This window comes from Sus scrofa, chromosome 4 (assembly GCF_000003025.6).
Source record: "Sus scrofa isolate TJ Tabasco breed Duroc chromosome 4, Sscrofa11.1, whole genome shotgun sequence".
NCBI classification, from domain to species: Eukaryota; Metazoa; Chordata; class Mammalia; order Artiodactyla; family Suidae; genus Sus; species Sus scrofa.
Window position 1 is genome coordinate 9,750,951 of NC_010446.5, and position 25,559 is coordinate 9,776,509.

The 25,559-nt window shown below is 42.8% G+C and overlaps 1 protein-coding gene across 3 annotated transcripts in view; it reads left to right on the forward strand.

Moving 5' to 3' along the window:
• Window positions 1-25,559, forward strand: part of ADCY8 (adenylate cyclase 8) — a 221,668-nt gene that overhangs the window by 105,553 nt on the left and 90,556 nt on the right. For all 3 annotated transcript variants that reach the window (XM_021088905.1, XM_021088903.1, XM_021088904.1), the window contains exons 6-7: window positions 6,909-7,067; window positions 15,251-15,521. In XM_021088905.1, coding sequence (XP_020944564.1) covers window positions 6,909-7,067; window positions 15,251-15,521 — 430 coding nt within the window. The remainder of the gene's footprint in view (window positions 1-6,908; window positions 7,068-15,250; window positions 15,522-25,559) is intronic.

Sequence of the window (25,559 nt, forward strand, 5' to 3'; positions counted from 1 at the left end):
GTCACAGATGCAGCTTGTAGGCCAGCAGGCACAGCTCCAATTCAACCCCCTAGCCTGGGAACTTCCATGGCACAGGTGCAGCCCTAAAAAGAAAAAGTAAATAAAAATAAAAGACATCTTAGAGGGAGTTCCCGTTATGGCACAGTGGAAACGAATCCAACTAGGAACCACGAGCTTGCGGGTTCGATCCCTGGCCTCACGTAGTGGGTTAAAGATTCGTTGTTGCCGTGAGCTGTGGTGTAGGCCAGCAGCAACAGCTCCGATTAGACCCCTAACCTGGGAACCTCCATATGCCATGGGTGCAGGCCTAGAAAAGACAAAAAGACAAAAAGAAAAAAGAAATAAAGAAATCTTAGATAGAAGCCCTCCATGAAAACAGATGAGAGAAAAGCTGCTTTAATTGAAGGGGAAAGATTGGAGGGTCTCCTCGCCCCCCAGCTGGCAGGGCTAAAGGCACCCCTGGTTCCCCCGGGACTCTTAGAAGCATCTTGGGACAATAAAGGGCTATCAAGCAAAAAGCCTTTGAGCTTTGTCCATTAACTCAGTAAATACTTTTGAGCACTATATGCTCTGTGCTGGGCTAAGTGATGGGCACACGGACGTGGAGACGGTACCCCTGCCCTCTGGAAGCTCAGAGTTTGTGGAGAAGAAAGAGAAGGTACAGGTGTTTAGGAGAGTGATCTATAGGCATTTTTAAAAAATTTGTCGCTGATGAGGCCAACAAAGCATCGGGGGACGCTCTACTTTGGAAAAATCGTACAGGATTTGTAGCTCAAGAGCCGAATTCTCTCCATTTGAGCTTCGAGAATGCTCAAAGCTGCCCCCCCTCCACCAAGAGCTGATCTTGAAACGGTACAGTAGGTGTTTCTAGTTCTATGCAACCACCGAGTAGCCTTTCCAAAGAGGATCTCTGTCTGCAAATTATTCATTACTTCGACATAATTTCATTATTTTCTTTCTTTTTAAGTCAAATTCCAGATGCAACAAGAAGAAAGAAAAAAAAAGTACACTAAAAAGGTTTTTCGTATTATGATTTTTGTTTTGTGGAGTAAAATAAAAATCTAAAAGTCTTTTCATTAAGATGTTCCAGTTGATTCCCTGTATGATGCTAATTATAATTACCTAATGACTTTAGCACTGTGTGCTGTTTAATAGTCCCTCACAATTAGTCGGCAAAGCATTTCAATATCCATTATCTCCTTTGAGGCTCACAAAGGCTCTGTAAGTCTGAAACAATCAGCTAGAGCTTTATTTTACAACCCCTGAAACTTTGGGTCAGATTAAGCTATTTTCCCAGAATCATACACCACATACAGTACCTATGTTGCTGAGAGCATGAGGTTCAGTCTTAGAATCCTGCTTACCAGCTATGTGGCCGCAAAAAAAATCCTTTTCCTTTCATGTAGTTCCTTCATATGTGATACGCAACCAAGCAATCCCTAGTATGTGCCAGACACTATTCTCAACTCTGTACATATCTTTATTCACTTAATCCTGACAATGCGGTTATTGTTCCCGCTTTACAGATGGAAGTTAAGTAACTTACCTAAGGTCATGCAGGTAGTAAGTGGCAGAGCAAGATGTAAACGCATGTAGTCTGGCACTAGAGTCCATATTAATGCCTCCGCTATAGCGATGCTCATACAATGAGAAGGATGTAGATTGAGAATGATGGTTGTACCAGTCAGAATAGTCCTGGTTATGTTGAGTAACAAACATCCCTCAGAATCTCAGTGGCTTAAAATGGCCAAGATTCACTTTTCACTCACATTCTCTGTCCTTTATGAGACAGTCAAGGGATTGGCAGGGTACCACCATGCCTGATGGTTGAGGGAATGGCAGGGTACATCATCCTCATTCAAGAACCCTTGTTAAGAAGGCTTCATAGCCAAGCATCATGGACTGATGGTGGACACGGAAAGAAAAAAAGGGGTAGTGTGGTTGATCAGGCTTTTTTTTTTTTTTGTCTTTTTGTCCTTTTTTATGGCCGCAGCCATGGCATATGGAGGTTCCCAGGCTAGGGGTCCCATCAGAGCTGTAGCCGCTGGCCTATGCCAGAGCCACAGCAACACCAGATCCAAACTGAGTCTTTGACCTACACCACAGCTCACAGCAACACTAGATCCTTAACCCAGTGCGAGAGGCCAGGATTTGAACCTGCAACCTCATGGTTCCTAGTCGGATTTGTTTCCACTGTGCCACAACGGGAACTCCTGATCAGTCTTTTAAAGCTTCTGCCCAGAAATGACCCATATCAGTCCTGCTCACATTTTACTGGCTAAAAATAACATGAAAAATACAAGAAAGTACAATCCTAGCATGTGCTTGGATATTGTGGTACTAGACACAATGGGCAGCAGAGATGACCTCTCCCAGTAACCTGCCTCACAGAAACTCATTCAGAAGATGCATCAGAAGTGGAAGTGCTCTCTTCAAGTGCTAGATGCTATTTCTCCTCTTGCTTCATTACATTTTTTGAATGGCCTCTACTCTTGTCATTATCAGTGGGTAAAGGGTGTGTGTATATATGTATACACATACAGTTTATAACTTTAAAGTTAAAACGATGGCCCAGAAGCTAGAATCCTCACCAAGGACAAGACACATCCCACCCTCTTACTACAAACATTCTTTCTAATGTTCGTGGCTGCCTTCCTAATATCAATTGAGTTCACATTTCTATACTCCGAACTCACTTCCACTTTACTTTCTCGTTTAAATAAATGCATGATCTGATAACTTATTAAGAACAGAGAATACAAAGATTCATTTTGTACCTGGAATCATTCATTTATTCTTTTTTAAAAAGTCCAACTCTATGTGAGGCATGATGCTCCAGGCTGTGAGAGAGGCAAGGATGGCTGGGACAGGTGTGTTGACTTTGAGGAGTTTATACTTTTAATCAAAATGCTTAGAAACGTGGGAACATGAAGAGTGGGTATCCTTTCACCCATCCATTCACCCTTCCATTCTTCCATTCCATAAATAGTTATTGGGTGTTGGCCATGTTCCAAACCCAGGACCATAAGAGGGGTATATGGCATCGAGCCATGAAAGTTCTGTGCTGTCAATTAGCTTAGAGTCCAATAGAGGGGACAAATGATTGCAATATGGCACCCCACGTGGGATGCAGTAGGAGCACTAGGAAAGGCATATAATCCAGACTTCAGCCGAATTAGGGAATGGACATTCCAGACTGAGGGAGCCTCCTGGGCCGAGGGTTCAGGCAGTAGTTTGGCTTGTAATGTGCATGGCTGGAGTGCAAGGTGTACATGAGAGATGAGTCTAATAATGCAGCCCTAGAACAGATCAGGAAGGTCTTTATGTGCCATTTTATCTTACAAGCCAGTGATTTCTGAATATTTTGTTCCCCCATTTTTATCAAAAATGATTATTGTAATTTATAAATTGTAGTATCTGTTCTATCATTATAGTTATACATTTAAAAACAGATACTCTAAGACATACTTGAGATATGGGTTGTAAAGGATGATGATGAGAGGAGTTCCTTGGTGGCTTAGTGGGTTAAGGATCAGGTGTTGCTCATGCTGTGGCTCTGGTTACTGCTGTGGTACAGGTTTCATCCCTGCCCTGGGAACTCCCACATGCTAAAGGGGAGGGGGGATAATGATGAAATAAATAATACTTTTACATTTTTGTAATTTAATTATAGTGCAGAAGTCTTTCTTCTCTCATCATTTTTTAGTGAGAGCAGAGGGTTTGCATGTAACTAATTTTTAAAAATTTTTTTTTCTTTTTTGGTCACCCCACAGCATATGGAGTTCCCAAGCCAAGGATCAGATCCAAGGCACAGTTGCGACCTACGCTGCAGCTGTGGCAATGCCAGATCTTTAACCCACTATGCTGGGCCAGGGATCACACCTGCGTCCCAGTGCTGCAGACACCATCGATCCCATTGTGCTACAGCAGGAACTCCTGATTTTTTTTTAATCTTAATAATTTATGATACAGAAATGCAAAGGTCAGGTTTCAAATTCAATTTATTTCTACATCTGGCTTTAATGGCCATCACAGATAAATATGTCTTATAAAGACAGGCAGATCCTGGGGGAGCATTTGCACCCTTGGCTGTGTTTTCTAAGTCATTTATGCCAAAGGTCTCTACAAGTCTTGTCATATATTTTCTTCTTCTCTGATGTCTGTAAGCTTTTCATACAAACTCATTAAGAAGATGATAGTTTTTTTTTAATATTTTTTAACAAATGGGTTCAAACTCTTCTGCAACTTTTCATTTAGGAAACTTTTACACAGGTTACTGCAGCGGAGCAAAATTTGCCACCCCAGAATATGTCTCTTTAGTATGAGGATTATTTTAGGCTGGTGGTTTTTAAGACACAAAAGGTTCAGAAAGAGCTTTTACTTCCTCCCCCTTAATTGTGTTAAAAAAAAAAAATTGGATGGGGAGAGAGTGGGATGGACTGGGAGTTTGGGGTTAGTGGATGCAAATTATTGCATTTGGAATGGATAAGCAATGAGATCCTTCTGTATGGCACAGGGAACTGTATCTAATCCCTTGTGATGGGGGATAGTGTGGAAAAAGGAATGTATATAAATGCATAACTGGTCACTTTGCTGTACAGCAGAAACTGGCAGAACAGTGTAAATCAATTGTAATAAAAAATCTACAAAAAAACAAAAAAACAAAAGAAAAGGAGTTCCCGTCATGGCGCAGTGGTTAACGAATCTGACTAGGAACCATGAGGTTGCGGGTTCGGTCCCTGCCCTTGCTCAGTGGGTTAACGATCCGGCGTTGCCGTGAGCTGTGGTGTAGGTTGCAGACGCGGCTCGGATCCCGCGTTGCTGTGGCTCTGGCGTAGGCCAGTGGCTACAGCTCCGATTGGACCCCTAGCCTGGGAACCTCCATATGCCGCGGGAGCGGCCCAAGAAATAGCAACAGCAACAACAACAAAAAGACCAAAAAAAAAAAAACAAAAAAACAAACAAACAAACAAAAAATCTAAAAAAAAGAATTAAGATCGGTCCTATCCTAGGAAGCCTACTACAAGGCATATGAGCTAAATATGGCAAACTTAGCAAGGCTTGTTGGATCAGATTCCTCTCTGTGTCCCATTGTCTCTGCAGAGATCTGTTTACCATACTTTTCTTTCCCATCTTCCTGTAAATTGCTTTCCTCTCCTTCAAGGTCCCAAACCCCTCCCTACTTCTCCTCCTCTCCTCATAGAAGCCTCACTTCCCTAACTTGTCCTGGGATCTCATTTTTCTCAGGAGGCCTTGTACGGACAGAATTAAATTTGATTTTTGTCCTTTTTTTTTTTTTTTTTTTTTTTTTTTTGCTTTTTAGGGCCGCACTCACAGCATATGGAGGTTCCTAGGCTAGGAGTCGAATCGGAGCTACAGCTGCCAGCCTACGCCACAGTCACAGCAACACAGGATCAGAGCCACATCTGCGACCTACACCACAGCTCTTGGCAACGCCGGATCCTTAACCCACTGAGCAAGGCCAGGGATGGAACCCGCAACCTCACGGTTCCTAGTCGGATTCACTTCTGCTGCGCCACGATGGGAACTTCTGGTTTTTCTCCTATTAATCTGTCTCATGTCAACTTAATTCTTAGACCAATCAAGAGAACCTAGAAAGGTAGAGGAAAACTTTCTCCTCCCTGACATTAGTAAATATGCATCTCTGAGGATTTTAATAGTTGACATAACTTCTGTTTGACAATCCAGTTCCCGAAGAGATGGAGACGTTTCCAAACTTCCGTTTTCAAAATTCTCTCTTCAGAGCATGAATTTCTTATGAAAATCAATTAGTTTCTCACTTCTTAAACCCTCCTCCTCAGTTTAGGTAAACAAATCAAGCAAGTTTGTTTCTCTCCAAATATTTGTTAGTGGGAATATGAATGGCAACCCATTATCACAGAAAAGTCGGAGAATTTGGAACAGTTGTCTTATTGCCAAAGAAAAAGGGATAAATCATCCTGAAATCTGACACCTGCTTTAAGCATTTTGGAGTAAAATAACCACTGGATTTTGTGTGCAATGAAGTTTTTTTTCTAGCTATTCTACTTCAGAGTATTATATTCTGCCATTTGAGTTTCTTTCTACATAAATGACATCCTTTAACTCATAAACTAAACTTGTTCGAAATACTCCAAAGATGAAGAAAGGATACAGTGTCCAGAGGAAACCCTTGATGGTAGAAATCCTGCTCTTTTCGCAAGATGCCACCTCCATGTTGACAGAGGACCCCTGTGACATGGATCCTGTAGGGTCGTTAAGGTCAATCCGTATGTGACATTTGGGAAAAGATAAAAAAAACATAAGCTATAAATGGAAGTTGTATCATTGTCTCCCTGCATCTCAGTGGTTGACCCAGCTCAGCCCTGGGATGCGAGCACTCTATTCCAGAGACCCCTGCTCAAAGGAGTCAGGAGGTCAGGAAAGAGTCTTAAACAAGGGCGATGGAGTGACAAGGTCACTTTGGTGGTGGAGACGGCTGTGTGGAACATAGCTGGAAGGAAGTCAGGCTGAGGCAGGGACCCCAGACTGAAGCGTGATGGTGGCCTGACCTGAGAAGAAAATGGAACAGAAATACAAAGATTTGGGTTGGCAGTGGAGCATGCAGTGAAGCGCGGGATCGATCATCTGTCTCAGGTTTATGCAGTAGTGAGTAGAGAAAGCTATCAATGCCATTCCCGGAGACTGAAGTTACACAGGATGAGCAGGTGTGGGGAGAAGGATGATGAGGGCCCTTAAAAGTTCAGATAAAAGACTACAGGGCTTTGGAGAAAGAAGGGTATCTTTCCAGGTATCGGGAAATCCGGGAAGGCTTCGTGGGAGAAGTGGCCTATGAATGGGAAGGAGTTGAACTTACAGAGCAGGCAGGAACCTTTTACATGTGTCTTCCCATTCACCTATGTCCACAGGTATGTGCGGTCAAGGACAAAGCATGACGTTGACATGCGAATTGGAATCCACTCAGGCTCAGTGCTGTGTGGCGTCTTGGGGCTGCGGAAGTGGCAGTTTGATGTCTGGTCTTGGGATGTGGACATTGCAAACAAGCTTGAATCTGGAGGAATCCCAGGGTAAGCCAAAGCAAAGCCCTCCTCTTGCTTAACCCTTATCATTTTGCTCACTTCGTGACAGTGGGTTTCCCACATGCAGAATTCAGATGTTTGTGTCCAAGAAGCAATTATTTTGGAAGAGACAGAACAATGAAACATCATACAAACATTGGCCCCGAAAGTATATTGACATTTGTCATAGACAGTGAGGATGGTGAGGCAACGCTCAGGTATTTAGGATCCAGCCCTGGAAAGTATTGGTTTTCAGACTTGGCTTCACATTGGAACCAGCAGAGGAGCATTTAAAAAATACTGGTGTTCACACCACCTACCAATTCATGTAAAGCAGAATCGGTACAGAATCTAGTTTTAAGTTCTTTTTTTTTTTTTTTGCTATTTCTTTGGGCTGCTCCCGCGGCATATGGAGGTTCCCAGGCTAGGGGTCGAATCGAAGCTGTAGCCACTGGCCTACGCCAGAGCCACAGCAACGCGGGATCCGAGCCGCGTCTGCAACCTACACCACAGCTCATGGCAACGCCGGATCGTTAACCCACTGAGCAAGGGCAGGGATCGAACCCGCAACCTCATGGTTCCTAGTCGGATTCATTAACCACTGCGCCACGACGGGAACTCCCTAGTTTTAAGTTCTTAATTCTCATGGGCAACCAGGGTTAAATTTACTGACCTTCTATACGACCTTATCCTTCCTTTGAAAACTCAGCTCTCCACCTTTGGCTGGCAAGACCATGGATATAGAAACCCTGAAGGTATTAGTGACCTGGAAAGGGGTCACTGAAACTTGAAAAGTCATGGTAAGATTCTGTTTACCCAGGTTGAGGCTAATGAAATTTTAGGTAAATGTGAACCAATGCACATGTGTTGTATTGACTTTTTGCAGCCTCTCTCTCTAAGAGATGATAAATAATAGGTAGATATATAAATGATGGATAGATAGATAGAAAAGTAGACAGACAGACAGACAGAGGCAGACAGACAGGCAGAAAGCAGCAATAGAGAACTCACATATATTCCTCTCCCAGCCCCAGCCCTGCCTCTGGCACCACTTTCAGATGATGAATGATGGCTTTCTGGTATCTTCCATCATTCTTTGTAATTATATTTAATATAGATAGAGGGCAATGTGATATCATGGGAAATAAACTACAGGAAGTGGAATCAAAGAAACTAGGACTTGTGCTCTGCCCCATCCTGCCTGTACTCTGCTATCTTCAGCAAGGCACATAAAGCATGCACAGTATTGACTTTGTGCGCTTTTAGCGCAGACTTGGCTTTCATCGCTGTATCCGTGTGTTCTCAGGCCAGTACTTAAATTCTCTGTGCCGCTTTCCTCACTACAGAAAGAGAGAGGCTCACACTTCTGATGTGGTACCCTGTGGTTTTCTGTTCCCCCTTATGAGAGTTTGTTTTCTCATCTGCCAAATGGCCATAAGCCACTTCGCAGATTTCTTGCGAGGATTCCCCAGGGCGGGAGAAGCACTTTGTGTGGTGATGCTCTTGTCACTTAGCCTTCTGATCAGGGACCCCTCTCTGCCTTCGGTGTGTCACCACGGCTTGCCTGGCCAGTTTAGAACTAAGGTAAACCCAACATGTCACCACTGAGTTTCTAAAATCCTTAAATTCTTTGGGATTGTCCTACAGTAACTACCTGCTGAATTCAAACACACCAAACAGCAGATCCATCTATGTATCCAGGCCTGTGTCTTGAAAGTATTGCTGAGTGGAGAAGTACCCGTTCTAGATTCTTCTCCAAACCATCAGGGGTGGAGGGGAGGGGACCACTGGGAGGGTGGGAATGATATGCATAATACTGTATAAAACGAATGATTAGCGAGAACCTACCTTATAGCACAGATAAATCTACTCAATAGTTTGTAATAATGTACGTGGGAAAAAAGAATGGATGTAAGTATATGTATGGCTGATTCATTTTGCTGTAACTTGAAACTAATACAACATTATAAGTCAACTACACTCCAATAAAATTAAATTAAAAAAAAAAATTTCCGATGACTTCAAACAAAAAGCCATCATTAGGTTTTTTGCCTACTTCCTTCAACGTGTCTTTCGACCATGGTATAGTTTAATCACACTGGTTTAGTTTATAATAGCAGTGATTCTCTGCATATTTAATTTTATTTTTTTAAACTTATTTTTTCTTTATTTGTAAAGGAGGATTTATTTTTGTTCTAAAAAATGAGTTACAGCCTTGATGTTTTGTGTACGTATATCAGCCATTTGTTAAGTTCTCTGTCATTTAAATGCTTATTCATCTAAATGTTCATGAGTTTAATATGAATGATTTTAATGCATTTCCTGTGAAAGTCTCCTTCTTGCCCTACATGACAGGGACTAAAGCGAATGCTTTGTATGAGCGCAGAGTCAAAGTTGAAAATTATCATTATTTAGAAGGATTATTTTCTAATAGTGCATATATGTGGTGTTCAGAATTTGGGGCAATCAATTTCTCTGGTTTAGCCAAAAAAAAAAAAAAAAAAAAAAGAATAGCGCATAGCTTTGAGGGTGTGTGATGTTACCGCTTTGACATCTGGAAGCCAGTCTAACTCGTGTTCTAGATCACACGAAGAACCACAAGAGTGGCTTGAGTTTAAACCTTATGATGTGTATTTGAAATGTGGGTTTACTACTTATCAGTTATGAAAGTCAGGGCAAGTTTCTGCATCTCCCTTGCCCAGTTTCTTCACTGTAAAACTAGGCTGAAAGCACTGTCTCCCTCAAAGGTGGTTTTCAATGAAATAGTACTTATTAAGCACTTTGTCTTTCATACAATAATCCAGCTCTGCTCAGACATAAGACGTGCTAATGTACAGAAATGTAGTCATGACTCCATGGTTTGTAATTATTTGGCCTTATCTTTTTCTGCATTTGCTTTTTTGTTTGGTTTGATTTTGGGTTTTGGTTTTTGTTTTCTTTGTAGGGCCACACCCCCAGCATATGGAAGTTCCCAAGGTAGGGGTCATATTGGAGCCCCAGCTGCCAGCCTCTGCCACCATCATGGCAACACGGGACCTGAGCCACATGTGCAACCTACACCGCAGCTCATGGCAACGCCAGATCCTTAACCCACTGAGCGAGGCCAAGGATTGAACCCCCATCCTCACTGATGCTAGCTCTTAACCCACTGAGCCACAATGGGAACTATTTTTCTGCATTTTGAATGTCTGTGATTTCCCCCTCCTGTCAATCAATATATGTAGGAAAAAACTCAGCTTACTTCTCCTTTCCATGAGAGATGGAGCCCCCAGTTCTAAACACATATCGAGTACCTTTTATGCACTAGACAGTTTGCTAAATACCATGAATACATCAAATCACTTGATGTTACAACACCCCATGTCATACATAGTAGCCTCCTTCTTTTAATGGGGAAACTGAGGCTCAAAGAAATTAAATATGTCACATAAATGCAGCTGTTTAGTGCCTCACTACCCATCACTGCTTCCCATTGTGAATTTATCAGTCCAGTTTGCTCTAGGTTGTCCTTTTATTATGAACCTCCAGGACTCTGACCCCAGTGGCTAGTATAGAACATAGGAAGATGGTAAGGAGGCCTACAGCGCCACAGCATAATGGTTCATAGTCTGTACGCTGGAGTCATGCAGAATCCACACAGAGTTTATTAAACCATAAATAGCTGGGCCTTCCCCCCCACCCCAGAGTTTCTGATCAACATGTCTGGGATGGCAACTAAGAACATGCCTCCCTAGCAAATTCCCAGGTGATGCTAATGCTGCTGCCTTCGGTACCACACTTCATGGACCACTGTCCTCAACCTTTTGTTAAATAAAACAATGTGTATAATAAAAAGTCCTTTGCTCCGGAAGTGCTGATGGATGTGGCTCTAGTGGGGTCATGTGATATAGCTGTAGGGTCTTGGAAAGACTCTGACAGTGAAAGTCTTTGTCTCAATCCAGTTGAGACAGTTGTCTGCCATCCACCACCAATTGGACTTGGAGCCCGTTCCTTTCTCATTGTCTCTGAGCCAGTTTCAGTGTCAGCAAAATGAAGGGGAAAAAAAGCTGCCTTATCATCTACAGTTGTTGGAAGAATAGAAATTATGAGATGATTCATAGAACAAAGCATGTAGAATACATTTGACTACAAAATGGCATTTATGCAAAATAAGGGTTGCCCAATTGTTAGATCTTCTTTACTATCATAATACCTAGTATCATTATATCCTGGCATTTACAATGATCAGAAATTGTCAGATTTACATGGCATTCAATATATTAGAATATTGTCTGAGAACTGACTCATTTTCTTAGAGGAAAATATTATCACCAGGTTCTCAGCTGCAAATGCCTTACTCCAAAGCTCAAGGTAGTCACAAGGATGAAAATGAACATCTAAAATCCAGTTTAGGACTCACAGACATGGAGAGCAGACTTGTGGTTGCCAAGGGGAAGGGGGTGGGTGGGACGGGCTGGGAGTTTGGGGTTAGTAGATGCAAAGTATTACATTTAGAATGGATAAGCAACGAGGTCCTGCTGTACAGCACGGAGAAGTGTGTCCAATCTCTTGAGATAGAACTTGGAGGATAATATGAGGAAAAGTGTGTGTGTGTGTGTGTGTGTGTGTGTGTGTGTGTGTGTGTATACACGACTGGGTCATTTTGCTGTACACCAGAAATTGGCACTACATTGTAAATCACCATAATTTCTAAAAATTAAAAAAAATAAAAATTAAAAAAATTAAATTTGTTTTCTATCAAAGCATTTAAATGTAAATTGATTAGAACTTCAGCAGAAGAGTCAGTAATAAGTGACAGCAAGATGTCTTTTGCTATGGAAAACATAATATTGATTTAGTATATGTAAATGTTAGTCCCCTGAGACACTGATAGCAGAATAATAAAATGCAGAATCCAGAGAAAATACCAGACGGGTTGGTATTTAACTTGATTGTTGTAAGAGAACATCAGCCATCAGATTTATGAAACACTTCCAGGAGTGTTCATTTTGCCTAAGACAAAAAAGGACAACTTTCAAGCACCTCACGCTGAGCCTGATCTAAGAAAGATTGGGTCACCCGTTTCATGGAAGGTCACATGCTATTTCTCTTCTCCTAAGTCAACACTACTGAGTACCTACGTGTTAACAAAATTGATCTTGAGAATATTTTGTAAGGAGCACATTTCTCAAGAGAGCTCCAAACGTCTTTTACATGCCTTTACTTGTAATACAGGTGATATTGCAGGTTGGGTTCTAGACCACCACAATAAAGCCAATATCACAATAAAGGGAGTCATACACATTTTTTTTGGTTTCCCAGTGCCTATAAAAGTTGCCATCGTCTATTAAGTGTGCAATAGCATTATGTCTGAAAGATATATATATATCTCAGTTAAAAAATACTTTATTGCTAAAACATGCTAACCCTTATCTGAGCCTTCAGCAAGTTATAATTTTTTTTTTTGCAACAGTAACTTCAAAAATCACTGATTACAGATCACCATAACAAATACACTTATAAAGGAAATGTTGAACTATTTTGAGGACTACCGAAGTTCCCGTCATGGCTCAGTGGTTAACGAATCCGACTAGGAACCATGAGGTTTCAGGCCTTGCTCAGTGGGTTAAGGATCCGGCGTTGCCGTGAGCTGTGGTGTAGGTCGCAGACTCAGCTCGGATCCCGAGTTGCTGTGGCTCTGGCGTAGGCCGGTGGCTACAGCTCTGATTCCACCCCTAGCCTGGGAACCTCCATATGCTGCGGGAGTGGCCCAAGAAATCACAAAAAGACAAAAAAAGAAAAAGAAAAAAGAAATATTTTGAGGACTACCAAAATGTGACACAGAGATATGAGTAGTGAGCAAATGCTGTTGCAACAATGGCCCTGATAGACGCACACGGGGTTGCCACAAACCTTCAATTGTAAAAAAAAAAAAGTTGTATTGTGAAATACAGTAAAAAGAAGCACACTAAAGCGAGGTGTGGCTGTATTTTACTTCACCCTTGAAATCAGTGACTACATAACAAGAATACTTTATTGGAAAACATGCAGTGTGTGCCTTAAATGATCAGAAATGCATCGTTTGTGGTTTCTGTTTCTTTAAATGTCTTTTGCAGTGAATTAATCTCTCTGTGAGCAAAAACTTAGCAGGATGGGCAAGAAAAGTAACAGAGGAAGCAGAGATGATACTCAAGTACAATACATTCGGAAATGCCACATTAAAAAACAATTGTTTCCTTGGATTTATTGTTTCTAGAATCATAGAAGCTAGGCAAAGTCTTAAGTATCTACCTCATTCATTCATCCACTCATTCATTTAAAAGAACACTAAAGGCAGCCTAGGGAAACAGCTTTGAGTTGCACCAAGGAGTAGAAAATTGTCATGGGGACAACATGGGGTGAGCATTTTAGGCAGCAAGGATGGCTTGTTCTGAGTTTAGTAGGTGTGAAATAGCACCTTGAATCTGAAGACACGCCAATGACTTGATTTGCTGGAAAGAGAGAGAAGTGTTAGAAAATGAGCCTGGGAATAGCAGAGTCCAGAAAGCAGAGGGCTTAGAGACCCTGTTCAGACTTAGACTCTATCCTTTAAGCCTTGAAGAGACATGAATAAACAGCAGAAGTAAAATAATGGCAATTTTGAGACTACCCCTAATAATTTGGGTGTTTCCTTTTATTGCATGAACAGTGCACTGTTTTGACTACTTTACACAAATCAACTCTTATAATGACCCTAGGAAATGAATATTATTATTTTTGTCATTTTTCTGATTGAGAAAACGGACTCATCGAAAGGTTAAATAACTTGCCCGAGATCTCTCAGTTAGGAAGTGGTAAAGCTAGGATTTCAATCCAGGCAAACTGGCCAAAAAGTTCATGCCTGTAACCACCAAGCTAGTCTACCCAGAGCACAATACAGAAGTAGTATCAGAAGTAGTCTGATAGAATCAGACAGTTATGAGAACAGAAAAGCTTTTGTTTAGAATTCACCATGTGAAGTTCTCATGATTCAAATCTGATCTTTAAGGTCCTTGATGTCATCAGCTGTTTCACTAAAAAAAAAAAAGAAAGAAAGAAAGAAACTTGAGGAGTTCCCTTGTGGTGCAGCACGTTAAGGATCTGATGTCACTGCAGCAGCTCAGGTTACTGCTGTGGCATGGTTTCCATCCCTGGCTCAGGACCTTCCACATGCTGTAGGTGGAAGAAAAAGGAAAAAAGGAAACTTGAATCTTGAACTGTGATGGCTGATGATATGGGTCTCTTACTTTGTAAGTGAGCCTCACCAGCTGCCAGTCTGCACCTATCCACAGCTTTGTTCTCTTCTCTTTACGTACATGCATTATGGGGGAAATTGCACCTTACAGTGGTTTTCCTAAAGGACCCTCCATGTAGCCCTGTGGATTTAAAAGACCTGCCTTTGTTCTTAAGATTATAGGAGTTCCTATCGTGGCTCAGTGGTTAACAAACCTGACTGGCATCCATGAGGACACAGGTTCAATCCCTGGCCTCGCTCAGTGGGTTCAGGATCTGGCATTGCTATGAGCTGTGGTGTAGGTAGCAGATGCAGCTCGGATTCTGTGTTGCTGTGGCTCTGGTGTAGGCTGGCGGCTACAGCTCCAATTGGACCCCTAGCCTGGGAACCTCCATATGCTGCAGGTGTGGCCCTAAAAAGACAAAAAAAAAAAAGAAGAAGAAGAAGAAGAAGACGGTTATAGACGAGGTGAAACAAGGCACAAATATATGAAAAATGAAATGATAGGAAAAGTTCCAAGACATTAAGAACTGCTGTTGCATGGCGATCTGGACAGCAGTTGCCGTTAGGTTCAGAAACACTTATCAAACATGTTTTTCCAAAATAATCAACATGACTGAAAAAATCACTCATTCTTAACAATTGCTGAAATTAGGCTGACAATGATAAGAAACGCTGAAGGAAGTGCCCAAATCCGGCTCAACAGGGCTGTGGTTTATCAGAGGCTACAGCACCCTTTGTGGTAAAGTTGGTGATGGACACCCAGATCACTGACCGATGCCTATACTTCTGTTTTCTTTTATTCTTTCTGCTTTTTCAGGGGAATAGACACTGTCCCTGAGGACGTGTCCTCACAGGTCGCATGTGCAACCCTGATGTTGGGTTTGCACAGGACCGAAAATGGAGATGGCCTTTGCAGGCCATGTCAGGTGTATAACAACCTATGCTTTTGTCCACACAGGAGGATTCACATCTCCAAGGCGACACTGGACTGCCTCAACGGCGACTATAGTGTGGAAGAGGGTCATGGTAAAGAGAGGAACGAATTTTTGAGGAAGCATAACATAGAGACCTATTTAATTAAGCAGCCGGAGGAGAGTCTGCTGTCTTTGCCCGAAGACATCGTCAAGGAGTCTGTGAGCTCCTCAGACAGGAGAAACAGTGGGGCGACATTCACAGAAGGATCCTGGAGCCCCGAGCTGCCTTTCGATAACATAGTGGGGAAACAAAACGTAAGTCCTGGCTTCCTTCTTCTGGCTTGCCATAAATGCATGCACCGGTGCACCTCCAACCCAGATGCCCCAGGGAAAACCGATCCATCTTTAACCTTTTCTCTGCTGAGCACATAATCATAAATGATCAAACATTATCTCTTCAGGGTAAAATTAACCTATGTATGCAATTTCAGGAAACACCAGAGGGTTCCCAACACCCTCTTCTTTTTTTTTTTAACCTAGCTAAAAATAAATGTCTTGTGAAGCTGAAATAAAATTTCACCAAAAAATTACTCAGGTTGGAAAGATAAACCTCATGGTATTTACCTAGCAACAAAAGAGGAAGATCAAGTCCATGAGAATGGCTTTTTTTATGTACTCAGCTGGCTAAGGGTACTGAGGTGTCCTCTGATATTTAAAATCAGGAGGGCACTGTTGACTTGGGAATGTAAAAGCTGCACCCAGTGAGGTAAGGGTAAGGGGATTCAAGTGTAGCGAGCAATTTCAAAGCCACCCACTTAATGCTCTTCTCACATAGTATGGATTTGCATCTTCTTTAAGGATAGGGCGACAGAGTCAGTAGAGAAGGTGTAAATTACCAATAATCAAATTATTTTTTAATTATATCTTCAAATACCAGAAACACCCTAAATCCAAGGAGCTACTCTGACTCTGGAAGATATCAGAGGACTGAGGCTGATCGAGGGAGAACCAAAGTGGATTCAGACATGCTCCCCTGAATGCTTGTTCAGAATATGGGCAAAATCACCTGCTCTAACAAGGGCTTTCCCTTTACTCATGTAGGCCAAGCACATATAGTTGAACTCATGCAAGTTGTATGACTTTACCGTACTTTTTTAGAGGAACAATCCCAAAAAGCCCATATATGACAGGTTAACAGCTTCTGACAGTCTCCTGAGTGAAGAAAAAGCTGAGAGTACTAGAAAGTACTAGACAGTAGACCAAATTCATAGTGTCTGGAGCTTTATGAAGACATATACAAGTTAATTGCTTTTATCCACGGACCTGAATATTTCTCATTAACTTGTCATTAAGAAAAATCTGTCTGCTTAAAGACATTTAAAAAGGAAAAGGTTAAAATGCTGAAGGTCTTGCCTCTTTCTTCTGCATTCGAGAGATTGATGGGGCAGCGCTCCAAGGCCAGGTTAACCTCCGTTTCCTTCCAGCTCTGTGTGCAGGTAGTTAGAGATCAATGCATGGGCCAGATTCCACTGGGCAGAGACGCAGGTTGAACACAGACCGCATGCCTCGCAAGAGTCTGCTCTTAGGTCTTCGCTATTCATTTGTGAGTGTTTATTCTCTCCCAAAATTTGGATGCCCACACAAGTCATCAATGATTTCAATGCCTACCTCTTCCCATCCCGGAATTGGTGTGCATGGTAGAATTTGCTTTATAGAAAATTATAAAGACTTCCCGGAGCCTGTGCATGCCCAGCTGAAATTATTGTTTCCTCTGTCTATTGTTAGCTTGAATCTGAATGCTGGTTATTTTAAAAAGATGTATGCTTTACCCTGAACACTTCAATAACTCTGTGTAAAGTAGTCTCTCTTGGTTTTTTTCTTTTTCTTTTTGGTCTTTGCTTCTGAAACACTCTGTCCATTTAAGCTGATTGTAGAATTGGGGATAGTTCCTAAATGTTCTAATCCCAGTGATGTTATCCTTGCTGCTAAGAATTGTAGAAACCAGAAGAGAGGTCGAGATGCTTGGTTTTATTTCATGATTGATTGATGTGGTAAAATTCTATAGGAATACATGATAGAGTTCTCTGCTGATTTCTTAAAGATATTTACTGATGCCAACAAATAGTTATTATAAAAGAGATTATTATTATTCTTGGTGTTTAACCATACCATACATTTCTTAGGATGCCTGAGATTTGACTGTATTCAACCTATCTGTGCCATCTTCAGCAGGAATAACCTCAGTTCATTTTGATGTTTTCAGTCTTAAGCGCCAATAAATGTATGCTGATATTCATAAATAACCAGGTGGCACTAATAACATTTTGGAAATGGTTGAGTCAATAAAAATGGTCACGAGCACTTAGAGTTTGCACTTAGGCTTAGTTCTGGAAGTCAGTGAGCCATATGTGCACTTCAGAGACATAATGTGTGCCTGGAAGAGATCCAGACTGGTCTGGCTGAGTCTGTGCTCTGCCAAAACACCCAGTCAGCACCACAGAAAGCCCAGACCATCTGAGTGTTTGCCTAACACCAATAAAATACACTAATGCTTCACTGGGGGCTTTCTAGCTAAATTGGCCAGATGTTTTACCTTCTATTGATTCATAAAGCGTGCTTTGAAATATTTTTAATGACATCGATATGCCATGCCATAATCTGTGCTGTGTAGACAGCAGATGTTCAGATAGTTACAGTCTCATGTATTCATTCACTCAGTAAAGACTAATTGAGCATCTATTACATGCCAACTACTTCTAGTAATGAAAGAGAAGGAGGGACGTAGGACAGAAACACTTTGGATGGGGTTCCCTGGTGGCATAGTGGGCTAAGTGTCTTATGTTGTCACTGCTGAAGCTCAGGTCACTGCTATGGCTTGCATTCAATCCCTGGCCTGGAAAACTTTCACATACTGCAGGTGTGGCCAAAAAAAAAAGAGAGACTTTTTTTTTTTTTGGTTTATAAGACCGCACCCACGGCATATCGAAGTTCCCTGTACCACAGGTCATAGCAAAGCTGGATACTTAACCCACTGAGCAAGGCCAGGGATCAACCTCGCATCCTCGGGGGTACCAGTTGGATTTGTTTCCACCATGCCACAATGGGAGCTCCTCATTTTTTAAATTAATATACAATTTATTTACAATGTTGAGTCAACTCCCCCCAAAAAACCACTTTGAGATCAAGTCAGCCAGTGGTTTATACACTTCACGAAGACAGGAATTGTATCTGTTTTCCTTACCACGGTTTAGTCCATAATTAGAACATTACCTGGGAAACAACAGGTCTTGCTTAGAGTTTGCTGAATGAATAAATTAAATGGTAGCTGTGGATGCTAAAGGAGAGGACCCAGTCCAGTTTGACTTTCAGGTTTTTTGCTTGTATGTGACTGGGTAGATGATAGAACTGCCACTGAAATAAGCAATACTGGGATGGAATAAGCACTACTGCAAGATCCAGTGGAGACTGGGTGAGACACACTTAGAATTTAGGTTAGGATATGTTAAGCTTGAGATGCTGGGGGGAGGCCTAGGGATAAATACCCTAAATACCTGTTCTGAATCTCAGGCATAAAAGGACTATACAAGGGATGTGAATCTGCCAGTTGTCAGAATTTGAGTGCTAGATGAAGCCATGAGAGTGAAAGAGATTGCTGTAAGAATTACGTAGAATAAAACAATGAGAGGGCACCAGGCCGACCTACAGGGACTCCGGGTGGAAGTGAAAGCCAATCAGGATCCCATGACAGAGACAGATAGGAAGAAGGCAGAGTGATTAGGAGAAACGGGGGGGTGGAAAATGGAGCAGAAAGAGTAGAGACTTTAGAGGTGAACAGGGTGCTCAAGAATGTCAGATGTAGCCAAGAGACTCAGTAAGCCAAGACTAAAAACTGCCAGTTGGACCTGGATTGGAAGACGTCATTGGCTGGAGGCAGATTTGAAGCAGCAGTGAAGTCAGAAGCCAGATTGTCCCCACTGATTAGAGAGAGCTCTGGATTTCCAAGAAGAACCCCAACTCCATCCCAGTCCCCTCTCCACTCCCCATTTCAAGAGTCTGTCCATGGTTTGGAGGATCAAGAGAAGCCCCTTAGAATTTTTTCTGGCCCCTGTGTGAGTCTTCCAGTCCCCGTCTATGCCTGAAAATAATCTCTTGGTTTCGATGTCATGCGTCTTCCCTGCCCCTCTATCTGTGTCTAGTTGGACTAAAATTGTTGGCTCAACCCACTCTTGGACACCCTGCAAACACTCACACTTTGCATCCTGGCTCCTGGCAGGTGTTCCACCCACTGATTTGATGTCCTGGATCCCTGAATCCTGGCTCAAGTACCAGTGAGCCTCTGAGTGGAATGACATTAATACAGCTAGAAGGCAAAATGCTCATGATCACAGGTGGACTATTGAAATGTAAGCTTCCAAAAGCAGAAGTGGGTAGTTGAAGAACATCCAAAATGACATTTTGGACATGAGGGAGGATGTCCAGAAATTTCAAGGCTAGGCTATCAAATGAGGCATCAGCACAGCCATTGAATCTCTCAGAATAAAGACGAGATTGGAGATGAAAATGAAGACTTAAGACAAGGGTCCTTGTATTGAAGATCCGGTCGCATGCCGTCACTAAATCCACTTGCTCTCAGTCACTCATCAGACAGGTCTTGGTATGCTGGATGCTGAGGACCAGTAATGAGAAGATGGACTTGGTCCTTCTCCTTCGCAAGCTTCCATTTTAAGGGAGTGGAGAACTCAGACCTTTAACAAAAACACATAAGTGCTGAGAAGGAGATAGAGATGGACCTACGACGAGGGGCAGCTAGAAGTACCGCAGAGAGGGTCTTCAAGAGACCTCTGAAAGTTTGACTTAAGTGCTAAGGAGCTCCTGCATTCGAGGGGAAATGAGCTTTATAGACCGAGGAAACAGCTAATGCAAAGGCCCTGTGGTGGGGAAAGGGTTGATGTGTTAGAGGAAGAGCGGAAAAGGCCCGAGGGGCTACGACATCGTGAGTAGGAAATAAAGGAAGACAAGATGAAGTTAAGGGAGACAGAAGCCGATCCTGGAAATCTGGTTGGCTTTGGCTTTTATTCTAAGAGAAGTGATAGAAAGGTTTTAAGCTGGCTAGTGACGTGATCTGATTTAGATTTTTTTAAGACTCCACATTAGCAGCCTGTAGAGAGTGGATGATAGGGGACCAAAATGGACTCATTAGACAAACAGCATCTTTTCTTCTGATTTACACGAGGATACCAAAGGGCAAAGCTTTTATGTCGCTCTAAAATGTATTGTGTGAGGATGCGATCATTAAACTTGATTTTTATAACAAATGATAGGCCAAGAGAGGAGGGGCCACTCTCTTAGAAACATCCGCCCATCAGAGACTGGGTTCTGTACCTCATGCAGTGAGAAGTTATCACCATTGTCCCATCCACCCCTTTCACATTTATCGTAGCATCGGAACCCAGGCATTTTTCTCTTAATCCTCCAAACCTTTACAAAACATTCCCTGGGGAGAGTACACATTTGGTACTTTATTGTATCTTGTTTTTACACAGTAGACTGACCTTGGTCGCTGTTGCCATCATGAACTTCATATCACTCCATGAGGACTGAAAACATAAATGGAATTTCTCTGTAGAGCTGCACCTTGGAGATATTGCAGGTTCAGTTCCAGAGCTCCCCAATAAAGCAAATATCACGATAAATCAAGGTGCACAAATTTTGGGGTTCCCCGGGGCATATACGTTTTTGTTAACACTTTACTGTTGTCTCTTAGGTGTGCAATAGCACTACGTCAAAAAAAAATGTTGGTACCTTAATTAAAAAACACTTTATTGCTAAAAAATGCTAACTATTATCTGAGCTTTCAGCGAGTTGTAATAGGAACATCAAAGACCACTGATCTCAGATTACCATAACAGCTATAATTATCACGAAACAGTTTGAAATATTGTGAGAATTACCAAAATGTGACATAGAGACACCAAGTGAGCAAATACTGTTCTAAAAATGGCACCAACAGGAGTTCCTACTGTGGCCCAGTGGGTTAAGAATCTGACTGCAGCTGTTTGATCCCTGGCCTGGGATCTTCCATATGCTATGGGTGCAGCCTTTAAAAAAAAAAAAAAGAAAAAAAAAAAAAAAGGAGTTCCTGTTGTGGCTCAGTGGTTAACGAATCTGACTAGGAACCATGAGGTTGCGGGTTCGATCCCTGGCCTTGCTCAGTGGGTTAAGGATCTGGTGTTGCCATGAGCTGTGGTGTAGGTCGCAGACACGGCTCGGATCCTGTGTTGCTGTGGCTGTGGTGTAGGCCGGCAGCCACAGCTCCAATTAGACCCCTAGCCTGGGAACCTCCATATGCCATGGGTGCGGCCCTAGAAAAGACAAAAAGACCAAAAAAAAAAGGCACCAGTAGGCTTGCTCAATGCAAGATTGCCCAAACCTTCAGTGTGCAAAAGTCAAAGTTATTTGCAAAGCACAACAAAGTGAGTGCAATAAAATGAGTGATGCCTGTGTGTCGCACAAGACAGAAAGCAGATGTGTTTCACTGGAAGGAATATGGATAAATAAATACCCAAGATGTCACTAACGCTAATGGAAGTAGAGAGTTGGGGGCCAGGTACCATGCTGGGAGCACTGCTCTTATTCCTTGCACTTCTTTCTCACGTCAGCCTTGCTGATGGGCCTCTTTTACAAATGATAAAATTGTAATTTGAGAGAGCAGTTAATTCCCTGAAGGATGTATATGTATAGTGAGTGAACAACAGGAATTAGAACCAGGTCATTATCTGACTCCAAAAACCATGTGCTTTCCATCAGGCCACACTGGTACCCCTTTGTGTCCTGAAGATCCATGTTGCGTTTCAACCTTCTACCTGTTTCCTGGTCAGTCCGTCTTAAAAGGGTGTGTGTGTGTGTGTGTGTGTGTGTGTGTGTGTGTGTTCATCCTCTAGAGATGGGTCATTTTCTTAGCAGGGATATTTAGAAATTTTCAGTGAAAGCACCGGAAAATGACCAGCTTTTCCTCCAGGTCGTCTTAGCATATCCCTGAGTGTCCTCATGTGGTCATTGTTCACATGGAAAGGACTAAGCTGGTAGCAAAACCAACCTTTAACCATTTGACTTAGTCCCCCTTAGAGCGGAGAATGTTGACACCAGAAGACAAGCAAATGTGGGGGCGTGGGGCTGGCTGGGGTGGAAAGCAGGATATAAGAAAAGATCTATGCTGCTGTGTCTCCATCACTCCCAGGTGGGACTTTTCTTAGACCCTGTTTTCTGTGCCCATTGGAAGAAAGGAGTGAATTCTCAACTGATGGCCTTGCTGATCAGAACCTTCATGTTGACCTGCTGCTATGGGCCCAAGTTTCCTAAACCATTAGTCCTGCAGGCTGTGAGTCTCATGATCTTGGGAAAAATCTTTGCAGGACCCCAAATTTGCCATATGACAGTGGGAGCGGCTGGACTAGAATCTCAAGAGAACTGAGTTATGACCCTGATTTCTCCCCTTGCTCCTGCAAGGCCTTGGGTGGCCGTGTCTCCTCTCCAGGCCTCAGTGTTCTCACCTGTACAAGAGCAGAGCTGGACTGGATGGTCCCGTCACTTCCATTCCTCTCCAACCTTGCCCTATTCAATTTCTCAGCCTCGGATGCATGCCTGGAGTCTGTGGCTAGGCTGGCGCGTTACCTATACTTCAGAGTTCTGCTACACAAAGCCCAGAACACAAAGAATTCACTGGGAAGGAATCAGGATGCCCACGGTTTACAGTTCTCCTAGTGGAGGCTAACAGTGGAGCCTAACGGCTGTCCTCATGAACTGTCTTAAAACAGAGTCAAGAGCTAAAGCAAAAAAAAAAAAAAAAAAAAAAAAATTTGAGGTGAAATCTCACCTAACTGGAGGATGAAATTTGCCCTTTCCCTCAGCATTCTGGAGAATTGCATTTTGATTATCTAGAGAGATAAAAACCCAGCCATCATTACAACCATCATGACGCTTTGCGTAATTTTTTCAGGGTCCTGTTTTCTCCATAATCATCAAGTTCCCTTGTCGAGATATATTGATTCCTAGGGTTTGGCTTCTTTCCTTCTATTTCTGTCCCTAAAGGTGGGATGCAAACTAAGTGACTGCCCCACCCCCCGTTTTTCTGCTTATAAACACCCACAGGACAAACTCTCTAAATTCCAACTCATTTTACTTTTATCATTTAACTTGGGCCAGTCAGTGCCCCGAAGATGTTCGTTTGTTGCCCCATTTATTCAAAAATAGCCACTGATTATTCAAGTACTTACTGAGTAACTACCACATGCAGGGTACTGTGCTGAGTGCTGGGGATGAGAAGGTGAGGAAAGAGGTCCAAGCTGTCCAGGACATCACAGTCCAGTGGAATTACCACAGGTCCACAGGCTCAGTGTGGACACTGCCGTCATTGTGGCGGGACTGAACATTGACCCCAGGTAATCAGGGAAGACCTCCCTGAGGAAGGGACCGGTAAGCTGAGATCTACAGACAAGCGGGAATCAGGCCATGCACGAGGGAACAAGGCCCCAGAGGGAGGGAGGACAAGGCCACCATCTCAGCCTGGGTTTCTGCCCCTCAAGACCAAAGCGCATGCTTCTCTTGCCTACAGAGAACTCTGAGCTGCACTTTCTACCCCTAAAAATGCCAGAAATACAAGGTATTGGTCTTTTTTTTTTTTTTAGGGCCACACCTGCAGCATAGGGAAGTCCCCAGGCTAAGGGTTGAATCAGAGCTGCAGCTGCCAGCCACAGCCACAGCCACAGCAACGTGAGACCCGAGCTGCATCTGCGACCTACACCGCGGCTCACAGCAAGGCCGGGTCCTTAACCCACTGAGCAGGGCCAGGGATCAAACCCACATTCTCCTGGATACTAGTTGCATTCGTTACCGCTGAGCCACAACAGGCACTCCCTAGGTATTGATCTTGAAGAGGAAAGGGTGTTTTCAGCGTTTGCTGCGTCTGCGATAAGCTGCTGAACGTCTAGTTGTCCAGGAAACCACAGGCAAAATTGCCACCATAGGTAATTTCTTTTTAATCACTGTAACTGTTAGATTAAGTTTGATGTGCATTGGATGGGACATCTGCAGGCTTTTTTGGGTCGAGAGCAGGGAGGGCTTTGGACATTTCCCCGAAGTCAATCTTTGCTCTTCCAGTAACGTGGCTTTTATTGACAACAAAACTCCCCAGGCTGTTCTGAAGATAGCAGCTGAGTTCAGCCAGGAAGAGTCATTAGAGGGGTCTGGTGTTTCACGCTCTCCAGAAAGCAAATGGATTGGAAGTCTTCCGAGAGCGCTGCGTGGATTACGTAGGCAACTTGGTCCATTAACTTGGATTCCTCAGCCTCCCTATCTCCGAAGTTCCAGGGCTAGACTAAGGTGGAAAGATAAAGGTGGAGATGAATTTGTGGCTCAAGCAGAACTGCAGATCTGGAAATGTGCATTTAAATAGGCAGGTGCACAAGAGGCTGCCCGTGGTTACCCCATGGCCAACAACGGGGTGAAACTTTTCTCAGCTAACTCCTTGGACTCTTCTTTCACCAGAGACTGACTAGCTGTTTGGGGAGCCATAAAACTGTGACCTGAGGAACTGGAAACAATGAATATATGGTGTTTTTAATAGGTGAAAGAAAATGTATATAGTATTTTAAGTGTCTGAAGATAGGTAGGAAGAGAAACAGCAAAAATCTGTTTGTTTGTTTTGTTTTTTTTTGGCTTATTTCCTTGATTTGAAAAATAAAATAGACCTGGGATTTGAGTTTTACTAACCTCAGTGCCAGTTTTGCTATGACTGGGCTAAGATTTGTCATGTAAAACTTCTTCATTGAGCTCCCATCAGAATTCTCCCCTCTTTTCTCCACTAAGAACTCTCCCCTCTTTTCTCCACTAAGAACACCTTTCATTGCTTTGACCCAGTGCAGTTCACATGTGTGAAGGTTTGGCTTCCCAAAGAAAGTTGCATGCGATGTGAATGAGTTTGTATTCACCCTTTTAAAAGTGATTTGGCCCGTGTCTACTATTGCTGTTGCTCTGCGCGAGGGAAGGAATGGTATCCCGCTAATGACTCGGTTCTAGCCCAGAGCAAAGACACTTGACATTTTCCCTGGCCTGAGCCGACTCATCTTGGCTATTCGTGTATGAACTTATTTTTGTGTCATGTTGGGTCAAAAGGAGGTACCGTCCTGATTTGATGAAACTTTCTCAAAGGCCCTTACGGCTCAAGGATCTCGAAACTAATATTATGAATTCCAGGTTAGGAACCACTAGATTCCATTGTGTCTTCCCTGCTCTGTGACTTTTCTATCACCTTCAGTCCCTTAAAGGGTCTCTTCACACTGAGAGATGATAAGGGCT